The 18542-nt window shown below is 37.5% G+C and overlaps 1 protein-coding gene across 1 annotated transcript; it reads left to right on the forward strand.

Annotated features, from left to right (window-relative positions):
* The first annotated feature begins 412 nt into the window (after nt 1–412).
* On the forward strand, nt 413–17217 carry EXTL2 (exostosin like glycosyltransferase 2). Its single transcript, XM_081220107.1, has 5 exons — nt 413–546; nt 2755–2834; nt 11373–11800; nt 12449–12519; nt 15134–17217. The coding sequence occupies exons 2-5, from the start codon at nt 2830–2832 to the stop codon at nt 15620–15622; spliced, it is 993 nt and encodes a 330-aa protein (XP_081076233.1). The 5' UTR covers nt 413–546; nt 2755–2829; the 3' UTR covers nt 15623–17217.
* The last annotated feature ends 1325 nt before the right edge of the window (nt 17218–18542 follow it).

The following is an 18542-nucleotide window of genomic DNA, read 5'->3' on the forward strand; positions in this document are numbered from 1 at the left end:
GTGAGAACCCCATAGCCCGTTTCAGGGAAGTGCAGGGAAAACTGACTCGTTGGTGGGACGTGAGGGCGTGCGGAGCGCCAGGGGCGAGACCGGCGGGCCAGTGCTGGGCACCCACGGTCGTTGGAACTCCTCTTCCAACGCCTCTCTGGGAAATTGTTTGGGTAAGGTCAGGTGGTCCACCACCTGAATGATTAAAAGTTGTTACCCTGGGGGGGAGAAATGGGGCAAAGGAGGACTGGCTTTTGGAGATGGGCTAGAAACTACAAAACCGAGCTTCTTGGGAACAGCTTTTTAGTCTAACAGGAAGTGGAGCGTCACCGAAAGGGAGGGGCGGCCACCCGGGACTGCCCTGTGCTTCAGGCTCTCTCCTTGTGGGCAGCGTTTCATCCAGGTTATCAATCCAGCGAGTAATGCCGGGTGAATGCACGCTGCTGGGTTTGGAAAAAAAATGAAAAATGAGCAAGCGAGACCCCCCTTTCGTTTCATCGTAACCAAGCTGGAAGCAAATAAATCGGCTAGGTCCCACTGCAGTCTTCTGCACCCGAGGTAAGGAAATAGGAAAATGCTCTCGTGTTAAAAATCTTTTTGCAGTGAGAATATATGTGTTTTACACTCCTTCTTGGAACTTTGTGAGTGTGTGGGGTAGTGATTCTGTGGTTTTATTTTTGAAAATAAAATTTACTTATTCTACATTTTTTTTAAAATGTTCGTATTAATTAAACTGCTGTGTAAAAACAGCTAGATTTCAGAAATTAAGTTCTGGAAAGAGTACTTTGTCTTTGTCTTTCTTGGCGTATATTTCATTATTTTAATTTAAACATAGAAATATTTTCAGTTAGTAACATTTACTTATATTTTTAGGAAGCTTTTATATTAGCCATAGACTGAGTTTTACTGTACCGCACTGCTGGGGAAATGTTAAGTGGGTACAAACTAGGTTGAAGATAAATATTTCCACTGCGATTGTTTCTCCAAAGCTGCTTTATTTCAGTATGATGTAACTGGGGGTGGGGGTGGGGTGTGCATATATGGAAATAACTAAATTTCAGCAACTGGTTTCCAGCGTTCTCTTAACTCATCCAGGTCAGCTGCAATCTGAGCCTGTGTTTTTGTATTCTGCCTTTGAAAATAAATTCTACATTTTGCCCTGTATTGCTGCAGATGAGAAATTGTTCAACTGGGTTATGGAGAAATCTGCAATACCCTTTTTCAAATAGTTTTGAAATAAGTTGGAGAAATTGAAGTTTAATTTCAGTTACAGTGGTCCTGGAACTCCTAAATTCCCCACTGCTCACTCCCCAGAATAGAAGATAGCTATTCCGGTGAGGGCCTTCTTTCAAAAAGTGGCAATGCCATTTCACATCTTTCATTCTTAGACGACATAATTACCAACTTCAATACTAAATATTTTATTAGAAATATAAATTGGGCACTAAATCAGGAAAAGTGCTATGAGTGGAAAATGTTTGACATGTCACACTTGATTTGCCATCTTGAAATAGTGTTTTTCCCATATATGTTAACCAGTATATGTTGTCATATCAAAATTAAAGTTAGTTTCATTCATTCAACAATCATTTAATGAGTGTCTACTATGTGCTAAGCTCTGTGCTGGGCACGGGGTTGGGGAAGGGAGGTAGGTTAAAAAGCCTGATAAAGTTCTTTCCCTGGAGGAATTTTATGGGAAGAAGAAGTGGGATGTGAGGAGAGGGCAAATCAGTTCAGGATTTTAGAACTAAATGATATTTAAGATGTGCACAAGAGGTGCTTTTTGTGTAGCGAGGAGGAACAACTGTCACCTGATGAGTCCAGATACATGCTAAGCCATCCCTTTACCCCTTCAGTAACTTGTATCATGAAAAAATATAAGTTTGGAAAATCAAAAATGATTCTTCAGGTCTATTCAGGTGGTCATTACAGATGCAGTATCTTGCTGGTCTCCAATCAGTTCTGAATCCCTTCATATGTTATGGATTTATAAGATTATAAAATAGGTAGATATATTAATGAACATTTTAAACCAATAAATGGATTTCTACCCTGAACTTTTAAATATTTATTTAGATCATCTACTAATTAATTGCATTAGGTTAACTGTGCAGACTATATGGGGGGAAAAAACCCTAACTTCTTAGACATGTGATTAAGGACCGTGAGGAATGAAAGCCGAGAAGATTAAGGGGCAGAAGCTCATCTCCAGCCAAGGTTCCAGCTCCTTTTGGGCAATAGTAAGGAATAGGAAGGATGCCATCTGTCATTCCTCAGTAATCAACCCTGACATTTACCTGCAACCCTATTTTAGACCCTGAGTTTTTTTTAGTACTTCAAATTGAATGCCTTATGAACCTTTAGTGAAAAAAGGAGTTTTGATGGTAGATAAAACTACAGATAGTTAAAAATCTAGAAATTGAATACAAGTGCAAGTTGCTAATGCATTCAGAGGTCTTGCTCCATGGTATATATGTTCTGGTTTCAAACGTGTAAACACATTAGATCATCAGGATGATGTGAGTTTATTCTGCTTCTGGATACCTAAGAGAAAGATGAAAACAAAAAATATAGCAATGTTAGCACCAACCTGAGAGGTAGCACCTACCTAATTGCCTAAATGTAGTTTTTAGAACACAGTATAGCAATTTTTAATTTCTAAAAATAATTCAAAGCCTATGGACGATAGCATTAAAAAGCATTTTTAAAAAATTTCCTGCTGATTGACAAAAACATCTCAGAAAATTTTTTGATTTCCCTTAATAGTGCCAAGAGAGCCTGTTCCTATCAATTACTGGAGCCATAAGGAAAATTTTTTTTAAAAATTAAAACTTTACCATAATGAGGTAAGTACCAGTATTTTTTTTTAACTTTTTAAAAATTGTGGTAAAATACAAATAATATTTGCCATCTTAACCATTTTAAGTGTACAGCTCAGTAGTGTTAAGTGTATTGACATGGTTGAGCAGCCAATCTCAAGAACTTTTTCAGCCTGCAAAACTGAAATTCTATAACCATTAAACAACAACTCTCCATTTCTCTGTTCCCTGGGTCCCTGGCAACCACCATTCTACTTTCTTTTTCTATGTATTTGACTACTCTATATTCCTCATGTAAGTGAAATCAAAGAGTATTTGTCCTTTTGTGCTGGCTTGTTTCACTGAGCATGATGTCCTCAAGGTTCATCCATGTTGTAGCATGTGTCAGAATTTCCTTCCTTTTAAAGCCTGAATAATATTCCATTGTATGTCTATACCATGTTTTGTTTATCCATTCATCTGTCAATGGACATTTGGGTTGCTTCCATTTTTTGACTATTGTGAATAATGCTGCTATGGACATAAGTGAAATACCAGTATTTTTATCTGAGAAAAATTATTTCCTATAGAGGTGTTTTTGTTTCCTTGGAAATAAGAGCTTTTACTTGAGCCAGGGTCTGTTAGAACATACTGTATTGCCTGTTTTAGATCTTATCCATTGAAATAGTATTCCAGATTATAGTATAAAGTCAATACCTACAAAGTTGAAATATTCTTGTAGACTAGAACAAAGCTGAAAACAGAGACTACTTGAAAGACACTAAAAATACAATGTAGGTCAAGTGTGAGAGTCGGGAGTTTGTTTGGACCCACTACTCTTTCTGTGGCTCAGGAAACATCATTTAATATTCTCAGTCTCAGCTAGCCCATCTACAAAATGGGGTGGATATATTTTAACTCCCGTGTCTCTGAAGGTTTGAAACATTACTGATTTGAGTTGTTAGGTAACATAACAACATGTATTTAGACTTGTGAAAAAAGTGATGGGAGTTAAGAAGAACCATAAAAACATAGAAGGGCTCCTTAGAAGGAAAAGTGAGGGGAAATCATTTAGAAAGGAGAGGATAGCATTCGTTGAAAATGAGAAAAACTGTATGGCACTTCTAAAATAACAGTGAAAAGAATGAATTTCCTGAATATAGGAAAATACAAAGGCAAAAACTCTTCTTAGAATACTCTTTAGCACCTGGAAAAGACTCATAAAGAAGAGTGACCTTTCATGTACTATTTCTGGCATTCTGGATTTTGCACTGAAGTAGATTCTAGTGTGTGCTGCTTAAAATTTTAATGGAAGAGGCTTACTCTAAGCAGTAGTGAACTGACTTGGGCGGTGTTCTGACTTAGTTCTGTCAACTGTCCTGAGGTTTCTATAGGTTTTTGTCAGTTTCTGAACCCAAACTAAATTTTCATTTCTCACCTAGACAAGACTTTATTGTTTGTGTAAATCATATATGCTGCCGGATTAAGAATATAGCTTCTGGTTATTGTTACCAGAAATCACAAGGATGGGATTATCTAACAAGTGATGGTTTTCTCCCAAGGCAAATCAGCTTATTCTCCAAGAGCAGAATATCTTGGAAAAAATCAGTGTTCTAAGACATCTTTTATTATGTAGTTTGGCCACAGAACTAAAGGTAGAAAGGTGACTCATGTGGCCTGAGCTAGAGACCACATCTCATGACTTGTTGTCCTGGTCCCCAGACGGGGGATAATGCAGGTCTTTTATAGAGGGAAAGGTTTCTTGAGTCTTAACTGGGCCTTAATTTGCATTTAATTTGAGTTTATTCTTTTAAAATTTCAGTCATTCCTTATTCATTGCAAAGTTTAAGACCATTTAAACATAGATTCCCCCACTCCTTTCAGCCACAGAGAGTTGTGAGCCCTTACTCAAAAAATGACCAGGCACTGTTCTGGATTACAAAGCCTAACAGAAACGGCCCTCAAGGTACAGCCAGAGTCAAAAAGGAGCTGGAAGCACGGTCAGTAGTTGTAATACCTGGACACAAAGTCTAGTAGCCCTGTGTTCCCAGTTCCCAGGAGCACTGAAGATGGAGAGTGGTGAGAGAAATATCCACAGGGGAGGGGATGTTTGAAAGAGACTTGGGGGTAGGAGGGCGAGGAGTAGGGGTGTGCCAGGTGGAGAGAGGGATGGGTTTTGTAGTAGAGAAGATAGCATGTACCAACAGTTGGAGTCATGGGTCAGCACGTTGGCTATAGGTATCGTAAGAGGAAAGTCCTTTTGGAATTGGGTACCACATGTGCCTTTGCCTCAGTTGGAACAGTGTTTGTCATCTACATGCCATAAACCGGCCCAGAAACTGCTCATCAGGTGTATACTGTCTCTCCTGATTCTTCTTTCATGTTCATAGAAGGGAAGCCCAGGTTCTGAATTAGCCTCTGTGTTCTACCTTGGAATGCTTTTATCTCGTGGCAGCTGAGGACACCTTTTTGAGCATCTGTCTTCTATAATCATCAGTTTTTAGGCAAGTACACATTTTGGAGGATGAGCCAGAGAAGAATACAATATGAGGCAATCTCATAATCAAATGGTAGAATAGTTATTCTTCCACCATCTGTAGCATTAAAAGGAAAATGACAGCTTCTCAATGTATGACGTGAAGCTCTTCATTGCTTTTCTACCTTATGAGTCAGAGGACATAACTAATCTTTGTTTATGCTATGCTCTGGCTATTTGTTTTCAGCTTTTGTCTGTATAATTATTGCTTTCAGTCCAAAGGAACTAGCCTGGAGAAAAGAATTCTTCATTCAGTAGTGTTCCTTCTAAGGAACTTTGATAGATGTAGTAAATAACTACAGAGCAGGTCTTTAAAAATTCAAATTGCCTCGTTCATTTAAAGACAAACATTAGAGAATTAGTAACTGTTGCTTCATTGTATTATTTACTTTCCTACTCTAATCTCCACATTTGAGAAACTTTCTTAAAATTTCAAATAATGCTTTTCCAAAAGCTACCTCAATTCTCAAATATGTAAAAATTCTGATATAATGACCCAACCATTCCACTCCCAGATATATACCCAAGAGAAATGAAAGCATGTCCACATAAAAATTTGTACTTGAATGTTCATAACAGCGTTATTCATAATAGCAAAATGTGGAAGTAACCCAAATGTCCAGCAACTGATGAACAGATAAACAAAATGTGGTATATCTATACAATAGAATGTTATTTGGCAATTAAAAAAAAAGAATTAAGTACTGATATATACTATGACATGGGTGAACCTTGAAAACATTCTTCTAAGTGAAAAAAGCCAGGCACAAAGGCCATATATTGTATAATTCCATTTATATGAAATGTCCAAGATAGGCAAATCTATGGAGATAGAAAGTAGATTAGTGTTTGCCTGGTGCTGGGGTGGAGAAAGAGAGGAAATGGGAATGAGGAGTTGACTGCTAACGAATGGGTCTGGGGTTTCTTTTTAGAATGTTAAAAATGTTGTAAAATTAGACTTGGTTGCACAATTCTGCGAATACACTAAAAGCTACTGAACTGTATACTTTAAATAGGTGAAATTTATGGTATGTGAAATAAATCTTAATAAAGTTGTAAAAAACCCAACATACCAATATTAATATTCATATTATCTTACAGGTACCTTAGGGACAGTCTCATATACTAAGTTATGACACATGCTTGCAGAATTTACCATAACACAGTGGAAAGAGTCGTGGACTGTGCCCTCAGAGATCTGGATTCTAGACCTGGCTCTGCTGCTGGTTAACTGTGTGCAGCTGCATCAGTTCAGGCAAATTCCTTATGCCTCGACCTTGGGTTCTTTATCTATGAAACAAGGAAGCTGGCTTAGGAGGGCTCTGAGGTCTCTTTCAGTTTTCTGAGTTTATGATGTGTTTGTATCATAAGGCATATAGATATTGGGGCAGTTTTGGAGACATTGCTTTATCCTTCATTGTTTGAGCATAATAAATAGCAGTAGGGATTTGAGGGGCCACCTGGCTAGCAGTCCCTCCCCGATCGTGTTCAAGGTAAAATATATGTAGAACAGGGCTTCTCCACCTTGGCATCACTGGCATGTTAGGCTGGATAATTCCTTGCTCTGAGGTGTGTCCTGTCCATTGTAGGATGTCTAGCAGCAGCACTGCCATCTACCCACCAGAGAGCACTAGCATCTCCTAGCCCCAATCACAGCAATCAAAAATGTCTCCTGAGGGTCTTCCCTGGTGGCGCAGTGGTTGAGAGTCCGCCTGCCGATGCAGGGGACACGGGTTCGTGCCCCAATCCGGGAAGATCCCACATGCCGCGGAGCGGCTGGGCCCGTGAGCCATGGCCGCTGAGCCTGCGTGTCCGGAGCCTGTGCTCCGCAACGGGAGAGGCCGCAACAGTGAGAGGCCCGCGTACCGCAAAAAACAAAAACAAAAACAGAAACAAAAACAAAACATGTCTCCCAATTTTGCCCCATGTCCCCTAGAGAGCAAAATCGTCCCTGGTTGAAAACCCCTGGTCTAGGAGATGCTATGTAACCATATCAAAATAACTAAAAGGATGTGCTGTCTACTCATGAGGAACTAAATAAGTTAACATATGTGCAAAAAATATCATCTGGGGATCTTTGATTTTTGCAGATGATTAGGAGAAAAAGAAGAATTTTTGTTTTGCTGACATTTACTGTGTTTATCAAAGTCACATTTAATTTACTATAGTCATGGACGAAGGGCAGAAAGGGGGTAAACTAAGAACTGTCAGATCCTTTTTGGAATGAGGCAGGGTGCCAGGAAATATATATATCAATAGATATAATTTTAAATTAAATAATTTTAATTCTTGGTCCTTTCTAAGTAAGACATAGGTTATCCAGATGTATTCTTTTTCATATCCCCCCATTCAAAACTCAAAGCTGTGATTTAAGTGATAGATTCTTCTCTGGACAAAGAACAGAAGAAAGCTATAAACTGAAATCCAGATAGCTATGAAGTCATCATCACTCTCCAAACTGTTCTAAGGCTGTTTCCAGTAAGCCTACCATAAAGTTCCAGACTTCAGCTATTCTCAAAGTACAGAGATGCCACTTGCACTGCAGTCTATAAAGTTTTTGTTCTTCTTGCTTTTCTATGTAGACTACAAATGTAACATAATTTTATCGGGCTATATCATTTAATAAATACTACATGAAATATTTACATTGTCTTTCCAAAGATATAAATTATATCTCTCAAAACATTTTTGATACAAGTGGAATAGGGGATTAGAAGCTATCTGAAAGAGGAAATTTCTATGACAGATACGGAGGGTAACTCCCACTTAAAAGTATAGATAAAAGTGAAACAGTCGTTCACGATTATCTTTGACAATGTATACTTATAGTAGGCTATAGAGATGAATCTTCATTACTTTTTCTCCACTAAAACTGCCAGGTAGCTATCAGTGTCTGTTTTAGAGACTAGAGACACTGCTATGTAAGTTTTATAGTATGTACTCAGTATATATACTATAAAACTATAGTTTTATAGTATAATACTATAAACTATAGTTTTTGAGTATAGTACTCAGCTGAGGAAAATGAACATAAAGATCTTAATCAGGGTATACTTTAATGCAGTTGTCAGAGGATTCTTAACTCTGAGTGCTTATAACCAGCCATTTTTACTCAGAACTGAAAATATGTTTTATGAGACCTGCTTTTGAGTCAGTATTAGAAGGATTATCAAGGCCTTTGAACCAAGATTATTAATTCACAATGGTTTCTCTTTGGTTTACCACATTAACAGTATATGTTGTTTTAGTAAAAGGGTGTATACAGTGAAAACACGTGTGCTCTCAAACCTTAAATTACCATCCTTGAAAAGTAATCATGGTAAAGCTGAAGTTACTTCAACAATAATTCATTTTATTCGTATCTTAGAGTGAAGCTATGATAAAAGGAGAAACACAAAATTTCTTTTCCTAACAGAACAGGCTGCAGAGAAAGTCCAGGAGAGAATATCCTTGAAAGCTCTCCAAAAATATTGCTGCAAGGGGATATTTCTTTTCAAATCTGGACTTTTGAAAAGCGAGAGTTGCTGAATGACAATGACCATTCCCTTGTCCTTATGAATAAGTTCTTCCTTTGCCTGCACAGGCCTCAACGCATTATCACGTCATGGGGTGTGTTCCCCTATAAGCCTTGGAATTCTCCAGTCCCCACTTCTGTGAACTTTAAAGAGAGATGTTAAAGGCATGGGCTATATGGCCTCTCTATGTCCTTGCTGAACTGTATAGAGAAAAACTGTTGCTACAGTTACAAAACACACCTCACAATGTGAAACAAGATCAGGGGAATGTGACTGTCACTTTAACTCCAGCACTGCCAAGTTTCCTCGATGAAAAACAGAAGACTGATCGGACATCATTTGGATAGCAAAGTGAGATTTCGTTTGGAACCTAATCTGTTAGACAGGAAGATTTAGACTAGTCTTAGGATTGTCTGCAGAATGATGGCCTAGCTGCAGATGCCCAACTGAAACCACAAGGTGCAAAATCAAGAGCTTACATACAGACATAGTGCACTTTTTCATGAAGGAAACCAAAGTAAACTGTACAGAAGCAGTGTTATACAAGGAAGAACAGTGACAGTGGCTTGTACAGTTAGCACACCACAGGTGTGAGTTAGCAGTGAGAAGTCTTTTCCAACTTGATATTATTTATCTGTAATAAGGAATAGATAAGGGTATCTGTTTATTGTATAGCCTGAGAGGAAAAATTGTATTAAAAGTAGTAAGAGTGGATAGACTATGGGTCAATTAAAGTCATCAAGAATAATAATATCTCATTCTTTCTGGTTCTGAGAGATCTATTTTTTTTTCTTAAAGATATTTTTTTATATGTCTAGAAACTCCTGGTTGATTTTTCAGTCTTTTTATAAGTAAATTTCTTTAAGCTTTCTTTTTCCTCATTTCAGGCTTTTGTACTTGAATAGAGTAGTAGAATAGATCTAGGAAAAGTGCTGAGATGTATTTGAAGTCTCAGCTGCCAGAATAGAAAATGAAGACATTCCTCAAAAGCTTGTGGAGGCTTGTGGAGGAGTAAGTAAAGTAAGTAAATCAATAGCAGAAATAGCAGAAGAATCAAAAAGCAGCAGCAATTGAAAGCCAACAGTGCTCCAAAACGAGGCAGTAGGGGTGATAATGAAACTGTATTGGAAGCCAAGAAATCAGAGTTCTGGGTATCTGTAAAACAGTATGAGATTTAACCTTTCCTTACATTTGTGACTGAGTTTTGATCAGACAAAAAATTTTGACCAATAAATCTCCAGGCCACATTCCTTAGTTTTTGTTCACCTACTCTTCTATAGCCATCTCGGGCAGATCCTGTAGGTATAGTTAGGAATAGGAGAGTCCAGAGCTGATTACAATACCTGGTGATCCTCATGTTCTGTGACAGAGGTTGCTTTGGAAGCTCAAGAGCCCTACCTCAGCACATCCTGCATTTGAATCTGGCAGTACACTCCCCAGCCCATGATGATGAAAAGCCTGGGCTCTGGCAGGAGTTTTTTCCTGGATAAAAATCATAGATCCATTACTTCAGTTGTTTAGTAACCTTGAGAAAGTTATTTAACCTCTGTAAGCATCCAAATACTATTAAATGGGAATAATAATAATAGTAAAATATAAACAAGATTCTGTTACTCCCCTGATCAAAACCCTCCAATGGCTTCCCATCTCACTTAGAATAAAATCCATACTCTTTACTCAGGCCAACAAGATCCCCTGTAATCTGGCCCTTGCTTATCATGTCATTCTTATTTATTCTCTTTGTTACCATCATGCTGAATTAGCTTTGAGTTTATTTACTTCGTTATCTGTTTGGCCCTACTATTTCCTCTGTTACTAACAGCAGAGACTTTGTCTATCTTATTCATTGCTGTATTCACAGAATCTAAAACAGTGCATGGTACAGTAAGTGCTCAGTGGTTATTTGTTTAATTTACTGAGTAAATAAGCACGTACTATGACATGCAAAGCACATAGTACAGGGCCTAGAATGTAATAAACCCACTATAATCGTTTGCTTCTGCTGCTATTACTATTATTTCATATATTAGGGTTCTGCATATGATTCCACTTGGAAAAAAGTTTGCTACCAAAATGTAAGTTTAAAGTTAGTGTACTGAAATATACATATATCAGAACATCAAGTTGTACACCTTACATATATACAACTTTTATGTGTCAACCATATCGCAATAAAGCTGCTTAAAGAATTAGTATACTACCAAGAGAAATATAATCGTATCTGAAAAAAATAATCTCAGTTCCAAATGTTTAGTAGTGAAATGAGGGCAAATTTTAAAATGCACTGCTTAATTCTTCCTGTTCGGTGTGTAGATAACCCTTTGTCTGAAGCTGCAAAGCGAGCAGGCCCAGAAGGAAAGGTTTATTCACTGTAGTTTTTATCTAAGGCCAAATCACCTTATCAAAGAGGCGGGGTGAACTGAACTTAAATCAGCTAAAAGATGATTAACCTCTCTCCCCAAAAAAGCAAAAACAAAAACATGGTAACTAGTAAGAATGCTAAGATTCTGCACTTTATTTCCATTTCTACTCCAGGTGTTGCCACATCTGCAAACTCCCTGGAAGAGTGATGGGGATTCGAGTACTTCGTTTCTCTTTGGTGGTAATCCTTGTGTTACTGCTGGTAGCTGGGGCTTTGACCGCTTTACTTCCTAATATCAAAGAAGACAAGCTGCTCACTTTGCGTAGGGAAATAAAATCCCAGGGCAAGTCCACCCAGGATTCCTTTACTCTCATAATGCAGACGTACAACAGAACAGATCTCTTATTGAGACTTTTAAATCATTATCAGGCAGTACCATATCTGCACAAAGTGATTGTGGTGTGGAACAATGTTGGGGAGAAGGGACCAGATGAGTTATGGAACTCTCTAGGGCCTCACCCTGTCCCTGTGATCTTCAAAGTACAGACAACAAACAGGATGAGAAATCGACTCCAGGTCTTTCCTGAACTGGAAACCAATGGTGAGTTGCAGCTGGGTTCTTAGTCTGGCAGGGCTGCAGCTAACCAGAGCTGTGGGTGGGTGCGTGGCTTTTGGGCCTTCTACTTGCCTTAATTGTGTGGAGAAAATAGGGAAATTTAATCATAAGAAAGCATTTTGAAAAACTTAAGGGGCAGTTTCCAAGATGTCAAGAAGCAGTCTCCTGGGGAAGAAATCGCATATACCTTGCAACAATGACAAAGATGTTAATATTGTGAAAGAAGATATGCTATGATTACATATTACGGCATCACAGAAGTTAGTAAAATGCCATTTAACTTACGCTTAATGTATTTTTTGTCACCTCCTTTTCCTCCCACTCAGCAGTTACATGAGGTTGTAATTTGCTTAAAAAAACCTTGGTTTTATTTATTTATAGGTTCATTAGTTTCTAGGATAATGGATGATAAATACATGATAATTTCCCCCTCAGGAAATTATAAAAATCAATTACATTTCAAGTAAAAAGTTTTTCTGCTAGACAAATCTCTCCAAGAATACATTTTTTATTTACTGAATTTCATTCAGAAAATACTTGATTTGAATGACTTATAAAAACACCAGAAGTATCTTATAACTTCTGTCTTCATTTCCAAACTGTTTGATTTACATTTTTTTCCTTTCATTTCAGCGGTGTTAATGGTAGATGATGACATGCTAATTAGCACCCAAGACCTTGTTTTTGCTTTCTCCGTGTGGCAGGTAATGTTGCTACATCCTTTATGAAATCAACAGTATAAAGTCTGATCTAGTGTTTAACCAGAGCAGCATGGTTTAATGTGAGAGTCACCCAAACCAGCGTAGACAGTATTTATCTAAAAGGTAGATGAATTTGTCATAATCAGATTTCCTGAGCTCAGTTAAGCTTATCTGAAAGTTACAGTATCTTTTATCTATATTTGATTTATATTTGGTATATTGGAAAGAAGAGCTAGAACTGACTTCCAAAGAACAATGAGGAAACGATCTGGTATATGATAGAGCAAAGACTAAAATCCAGAGGCACTTTTGCCTGTATCTCAAATGAGAAGTGTATTTCTGTATTAATATTGCACAGAACTTCCTTTGAAAGAAACAATTTATTACATCCATAAAATTTAATTCTGATTCTGAGACCATTGTTTAAAAATTAATAATACTAATAATTCTGCATGCACCATTGTGGTGGCAGTTTCCCCCCCCCCTTAAATCCCAAGCTGGGATAAACAGGCATAAATTGCCTGGTATCTATAAAAACTCCTTTTTCCTACTGAATATATGTTAATAGTAGACAGCTTTTACAAGTTGCACTACAAGTACCTGAAACGAGAACTGCATACAAATACTTTGAAGCCCTGTCCAGTAATTAAACACTGTGCTACCCAATAAATGGTCTAATTTACACTATAGTAACTCTCCTTAATTAGTGACTTGGGATGTAACAACATTAGGTATTAATGGCAAGCGGTCACAGTACTCTGCAGATATCATCATTCTCAAAACTTCAGTTTTCAGCTTCATGCCTAGTGTACTGATCAACAGATTTTTTCTATATCAGCAGTTTTTCCAGCCCTGTAAGTAAAAACTTCCTAGGTGAAAAGTTCTAATGTAATACTCCAGCTGTGAGATTTCTATTTCAGGTAAAAAATCAATTTACTGAAAATATCAGGGTGGGGGAAATATGAGAACTGTGGTTAATTAGAATAATCCAAGTAAATCATAATTAAAGATGGATAAATATGACTTTAGGTTTTATTCATAAAACCATCAAGAACAGTTTCAATCCATTGCACAAGATAATCTGACTCCTAAAGTTCTGTCCCATCAGTGCCCTGCATAGTGTAGTGATTTGGGGCCTAGAGAGAAGCAAGATTAGAGCAGACAGGTATCTGTGCCTTTGCACTCACCCATCACCTCCACTTGCAGTGCTTTACCTTTTCCACCTCCATTCATCCATGAAATCTCTTTCATCGCGTAGATTGTGTAAGTGGCACATCTCCTCTGAAGCCTCCCAGCCTTTACATCCAACCCTTGACATTCCCCTTTGCTTCGCAGCAGCACAGTTGTCATCCTGTCCTCGGTGCCCCCCTGAGAATTGCACAGCTGCATTTACAGCTTTCTCACAGTGTGGTAATTCCTGGTTCACATATCTGTATCATACCCTCTCTAGACTATGCGTTCTTTGAAACCGGACTTAACCCAGCCTGACTTGTGTGCATGTGTCCCTAGTTTAGTGTCTGTTCCGTAAATGAATGAAACTCAAGTTATTTGTGAGATTGAACTAAACCTTTCAATTCTATAAGTTCATGCTTCTTTTCCATGATTCACTGCTTTTCTTTGCTGATTTTTGTTTTATTTTTAGTCACCCTCATCCTACTATTATTGTTTTAATACTATCCTTCAAAGATCCTGACACATCTCATATATCTATATATATGTCTATATTTATCTATCTATCCATCTATCTATCTATCTACCTATATATATATATATATATATATATATATATATATATATATATATATATATATATATCTTTGAGCAACATGGATTTGAACTGTACAGGTACATTTATACTCGGATTTTTTCAATAAATACAAACCACAGTACTACCTGATCAGTGGTTGGCTGAATCTAGAGATGCAGATCCGTGGATACGGAGGGCTGACTGTAAAGTTAGAGACGAGTCTTCTACTACACTAGGGGGGTCAGTGCCCCTAACCCCTGCATTGTTTAAGGCTCAACTGTATATGTGTGTGTTGTGTATATATGTGTGTATATATATATATTTTTTTTTATGTTTTTAAAAAAGAGACACCCAAGCTGAAAAGGGATAAAAATAAACATCGTTTAAAATCAATGGTGACTTTCAAAAACATTGAAATCAACATGGAAAAACAGTAAAATGATACATGTAAAGCCATAATTTTATATACTCCTAAGAGATTAAAACAATTTTTCAAAATAATCACATTATGTCTTCTTATCTCCTATAATAAATATCATTCATACAGTCAACTTCTCTTATAGCAAACTCTGAAAAACCAGAATCTTTGGTAACTCGAATTTATTAATATTGGATAATGTGTAAATTAGGAGAATATTTGTGAGGTTAGAAATTTTGTTAGAGGTTTGGGTTATGATGAATTGACCTTTAAACTTATCAGTACATAGATTTATGAATTTGTCTGGAGTTAAAGAAAATTGAGATGTAGAAGCCAGGAATAAAATAACATTGACAAATCAGTTTAATTCTTTCTGTAGTAAATCATTGCCTTTTCACCATATCAGCTTTAAAGAAATGCCACACTTAATTGTTCTTTTTCCATCTTTTCAGCAATTTCCTGATCAAATTGTAGGATTTGTTCCAAGAAAGCATGTGTCTACTTCCTCTGGTGTCTACAGTTATGGAGGTTTTGAACTGCAAACACCAGGGTTTGGAAATGGTGACCATTACTCTCTGGTGCTGATTGGAGCCTCATTCTTCCATAGCAAATACCTTGAACTCTTTCAGAGGCAACCTGCAGCTGTCCATGCTTTGTTAGATGAAACGCAAAACTGTGATGATATTGCCATGAATTTTATCATTGCCAAGCACACTGGGAAGACTTCGGGGGTATTTGTGAAACCTGTAAACATAGACAATTTAGAAAAAGAAACCAATGGTGGCTATTCTGGAATGTGGCATCGAGCTGAGCACTTTCTGCAGAGGTCTTATTGTATAAATAAGCTTGTTAACATCTATGACAGCATGCCCTTAAAATACTCCAACATTATGATTTCTCAGTTTGGTTTTCCATATGCCAACCACAAAAGTAAAATGTAAAAGTAAAACAAACAAAAACAAACCTCAAAACTGCTTAGTATTTGAGTAGCTTCTTCATGCTATGGTCGGTTTATTTATTTATTTATTTTTAAGCACATCATGAACTTTTTTCTACTCCAGAAGTCTCTACAAGGGGGAAAAAGTGCTTAGGGCTTCTAGCATATAAAATTTACAGACACTTCAAAACCCAAGAAGCTGGTATTACCCAGATAGGTCTTCTTGTGAGAAGTTTTCATCCACAGATATAATTCCTTGGTCAACAATTTTATTGTTTACATTCTGAGACCATTCTACAATTTAAAAAAATTTTTTTAAATTGAAGTATAGTTGATTTACAGTGTTGTGATAATGTTCTACAATTTTTTTGACTCCTGGCACTTTCCTTAAGGACGTTTAGCAAGCTGTTTCCAGGATCAGAAACTCAGGACAAGTATTTCTCAGCTTTTTCATTAAAGGATGATTATTTTCATTTGAAGCCTGAAATGCCTCTTCAACAAAAGCCTGTGGTATAGGGAAAAGCCATGTGAGGAGAGAATAATCTCAATCCCATATAAAAACAAGTGGAAAATGTGTAACGATCTGTACTTCCCTTGTGGTCCTTCCAACCAGCCCTTTCCAGGACTAACTTATCCCAGCATGATTTCGGTGCAACCATCAGTGCTTTTATTTCTGTGGACTGGGAGGGTTAATTTTAGTAGCTAAAGGATGTCTAGTTGTTCACTTGATTTTTGTGAACATTTACTGCATGGATCACAAAAAAGTGTAGTCTCTGTTTCTTACATGCAACTTATATGCAGTGAGGAGTAAATGTGTTACTAGATTCAGGTCGTGCATTTTGTCACTGAATCTGACTTTGAGATTGCACATTAATTCTTAGATTTTACATAAAGTATGTATTGTTTAAGAAACATGTATAAAATAACTCTTTTGAAAGAATGATTAAGTAGGAACTGGCAGAAATTATAACCCTTACTATCAAATGATCTTTATTGTTATAAAAGCATAGGTTATCTCCTGGATACTAAAACGTGTGTATTACACACAAGTCAATCTCTTGCATTCAGAACTTCTTCCCTCCACCCAGCAAAAGATCCAGAGATCATTTCAATTACATAGCTACAGGAAAAAATAAGAGACCTGAGTCATAGTAGAGGAATTCCACAGGGAGTCTGCATCAGTTGATTGTTAAGTTGCCCACTTCCTGTTACGTGAATTAGTATCTGTTCCGCAGGGTGTCTGTGTTTGCTCCTCGTTCACTATTGGTGGAAAGGAATACTCAGGCCTCTTTCTGCCACCTTCTCCTCTTCCTACGCCCCCTCCCGCTCCCATTATTCTGTTATATTCTCAAAATTGCAAAGCTATGAAAATAATCATTGTTAATGTTCCAACAATGAGGTCTCTGTGCAATTAGCTCAGTGTATATTGTTCCTTTACATGGGCATGTGTATGTATCTTAATGCCATCAGAGAAAACCAATAGAACTCGCAGCCTCACTAAAAATTTATCGTGTTAATTATCTGCTTTGTCCAACCTTGGTAGTGACTTTTTGCCTCTTGAGATTGGCAGATAAATAAAATAAACTTTTACCATCCAGATGTTCTATGTTAATTAAGCAGACTCATGCTTTCGTGGTCGGTATTTACACAGATTTTCAAATACTCTCATATTTTGTTCCGAATAAGATTAGAGGTATTAACTACATTGCCCATGGGAAAATTTTCCACTGGGAAAATATTCTCAGGTTTTATTTCTCATCTTGTATTCTTAAACTTATCTTCAGCATCACTTAAGTTGCTCATATCATATTTTTCAGACCTTGTAGAGGAAATATGAATGCAAAGTGAAGTTCAGTCTGTGTGACAAAAACTCTTGCATTGATTGAGGCTAGACGTATACTAAAACTCTTTTTCCCTGCACCCTCTTATTCTTGCTCCAAATGATCTGGAGAATACAGGATGCTCAGGCTTAAAGCTACATCAGAAAAGCAATATAGCTTAGGGGTTAAATGTGCCAGTGGAGTCCTTGGGCTCAAATCCTTCCTGCATCTCATGTTTACTTCCCCTCTTGGAGCTTCAACTTCCTCGTCTGCAAAAATGAGAATAATATCTACGTAGGGGGTTGTTTTAAGGAATAAAGGAGATAGCTTGTGTAAGTATGAACACAGTGCCTTGCCTATTTCATTTTATTTTATTTTTGCGGTATGCGGGCCTCTCACTGTTGTGGCCTCTCCCGTTACAGAGCACAGGCTCTGGACGCGCAGGCTCAGCGGCCATGGCTCACGGGCCCAGCTGCTCCACGGCATGTGGGATCTTCCCGGACTGGGGCATGAACCTGCGTCCCGTGCATCGGCAGGTGGACCCTCAACCACTGCGCCACCAGGGAAGCCCTACTTGCCCATTTTAAATGGTCAATAAAGGAAAGATGTTGGGGTGTGTCATTGACAGTAAAGGCTGTTCATTCTACTCAACTCACCTCTCAAACATCAGAAAGGCCCCCGGACCCACCAGGTGCGATATTTGGGAAATTGTTTCTTCGAAACAAATGTTTCTACGTAACAGTGTTTCTGCATAATCATGGCAATTTTCATCTCATTTTCTTTATTTCAGATGCCCTTTTTCTAGTTAAAACAGTACATATTCATTCTAGCAATTTTGGTATATTCAGACCAGTATAAAGAAGAAATGAAAAGCCCCCAACCACATTAACGATGGCTAAATATTTTTGTGTCTATTCCTCCTGACTTTTCTAGGCATATATTTTAAAAGCATGATTTGGTATTTCATTGGATGGGTAAACCATAGTTTATATAATCAATCATATTGCTATTCTATTTGATAATTTCTTATTATTGTAACAACATTTGGGTAAGTGTCCTTGCCTTGAACAGATCTCTTTGAGCCTACCTATAATGATTTCTTTA

The sequence above is a fragment of the Mesoplodon bidens genome (genome assembly GCF_964165515.1).
Source record: "Mesoplodon bidens genome assembly, chromosome: 2".
In the NCBI taxonomy this organism is placed as follows: domain Eukaryota; kingdom Metazoa; phylum Chordata; class Mammalia; order Artiodactyla; family Ziphiidae; genus Mesoplodon; species Mesoplodon bidens.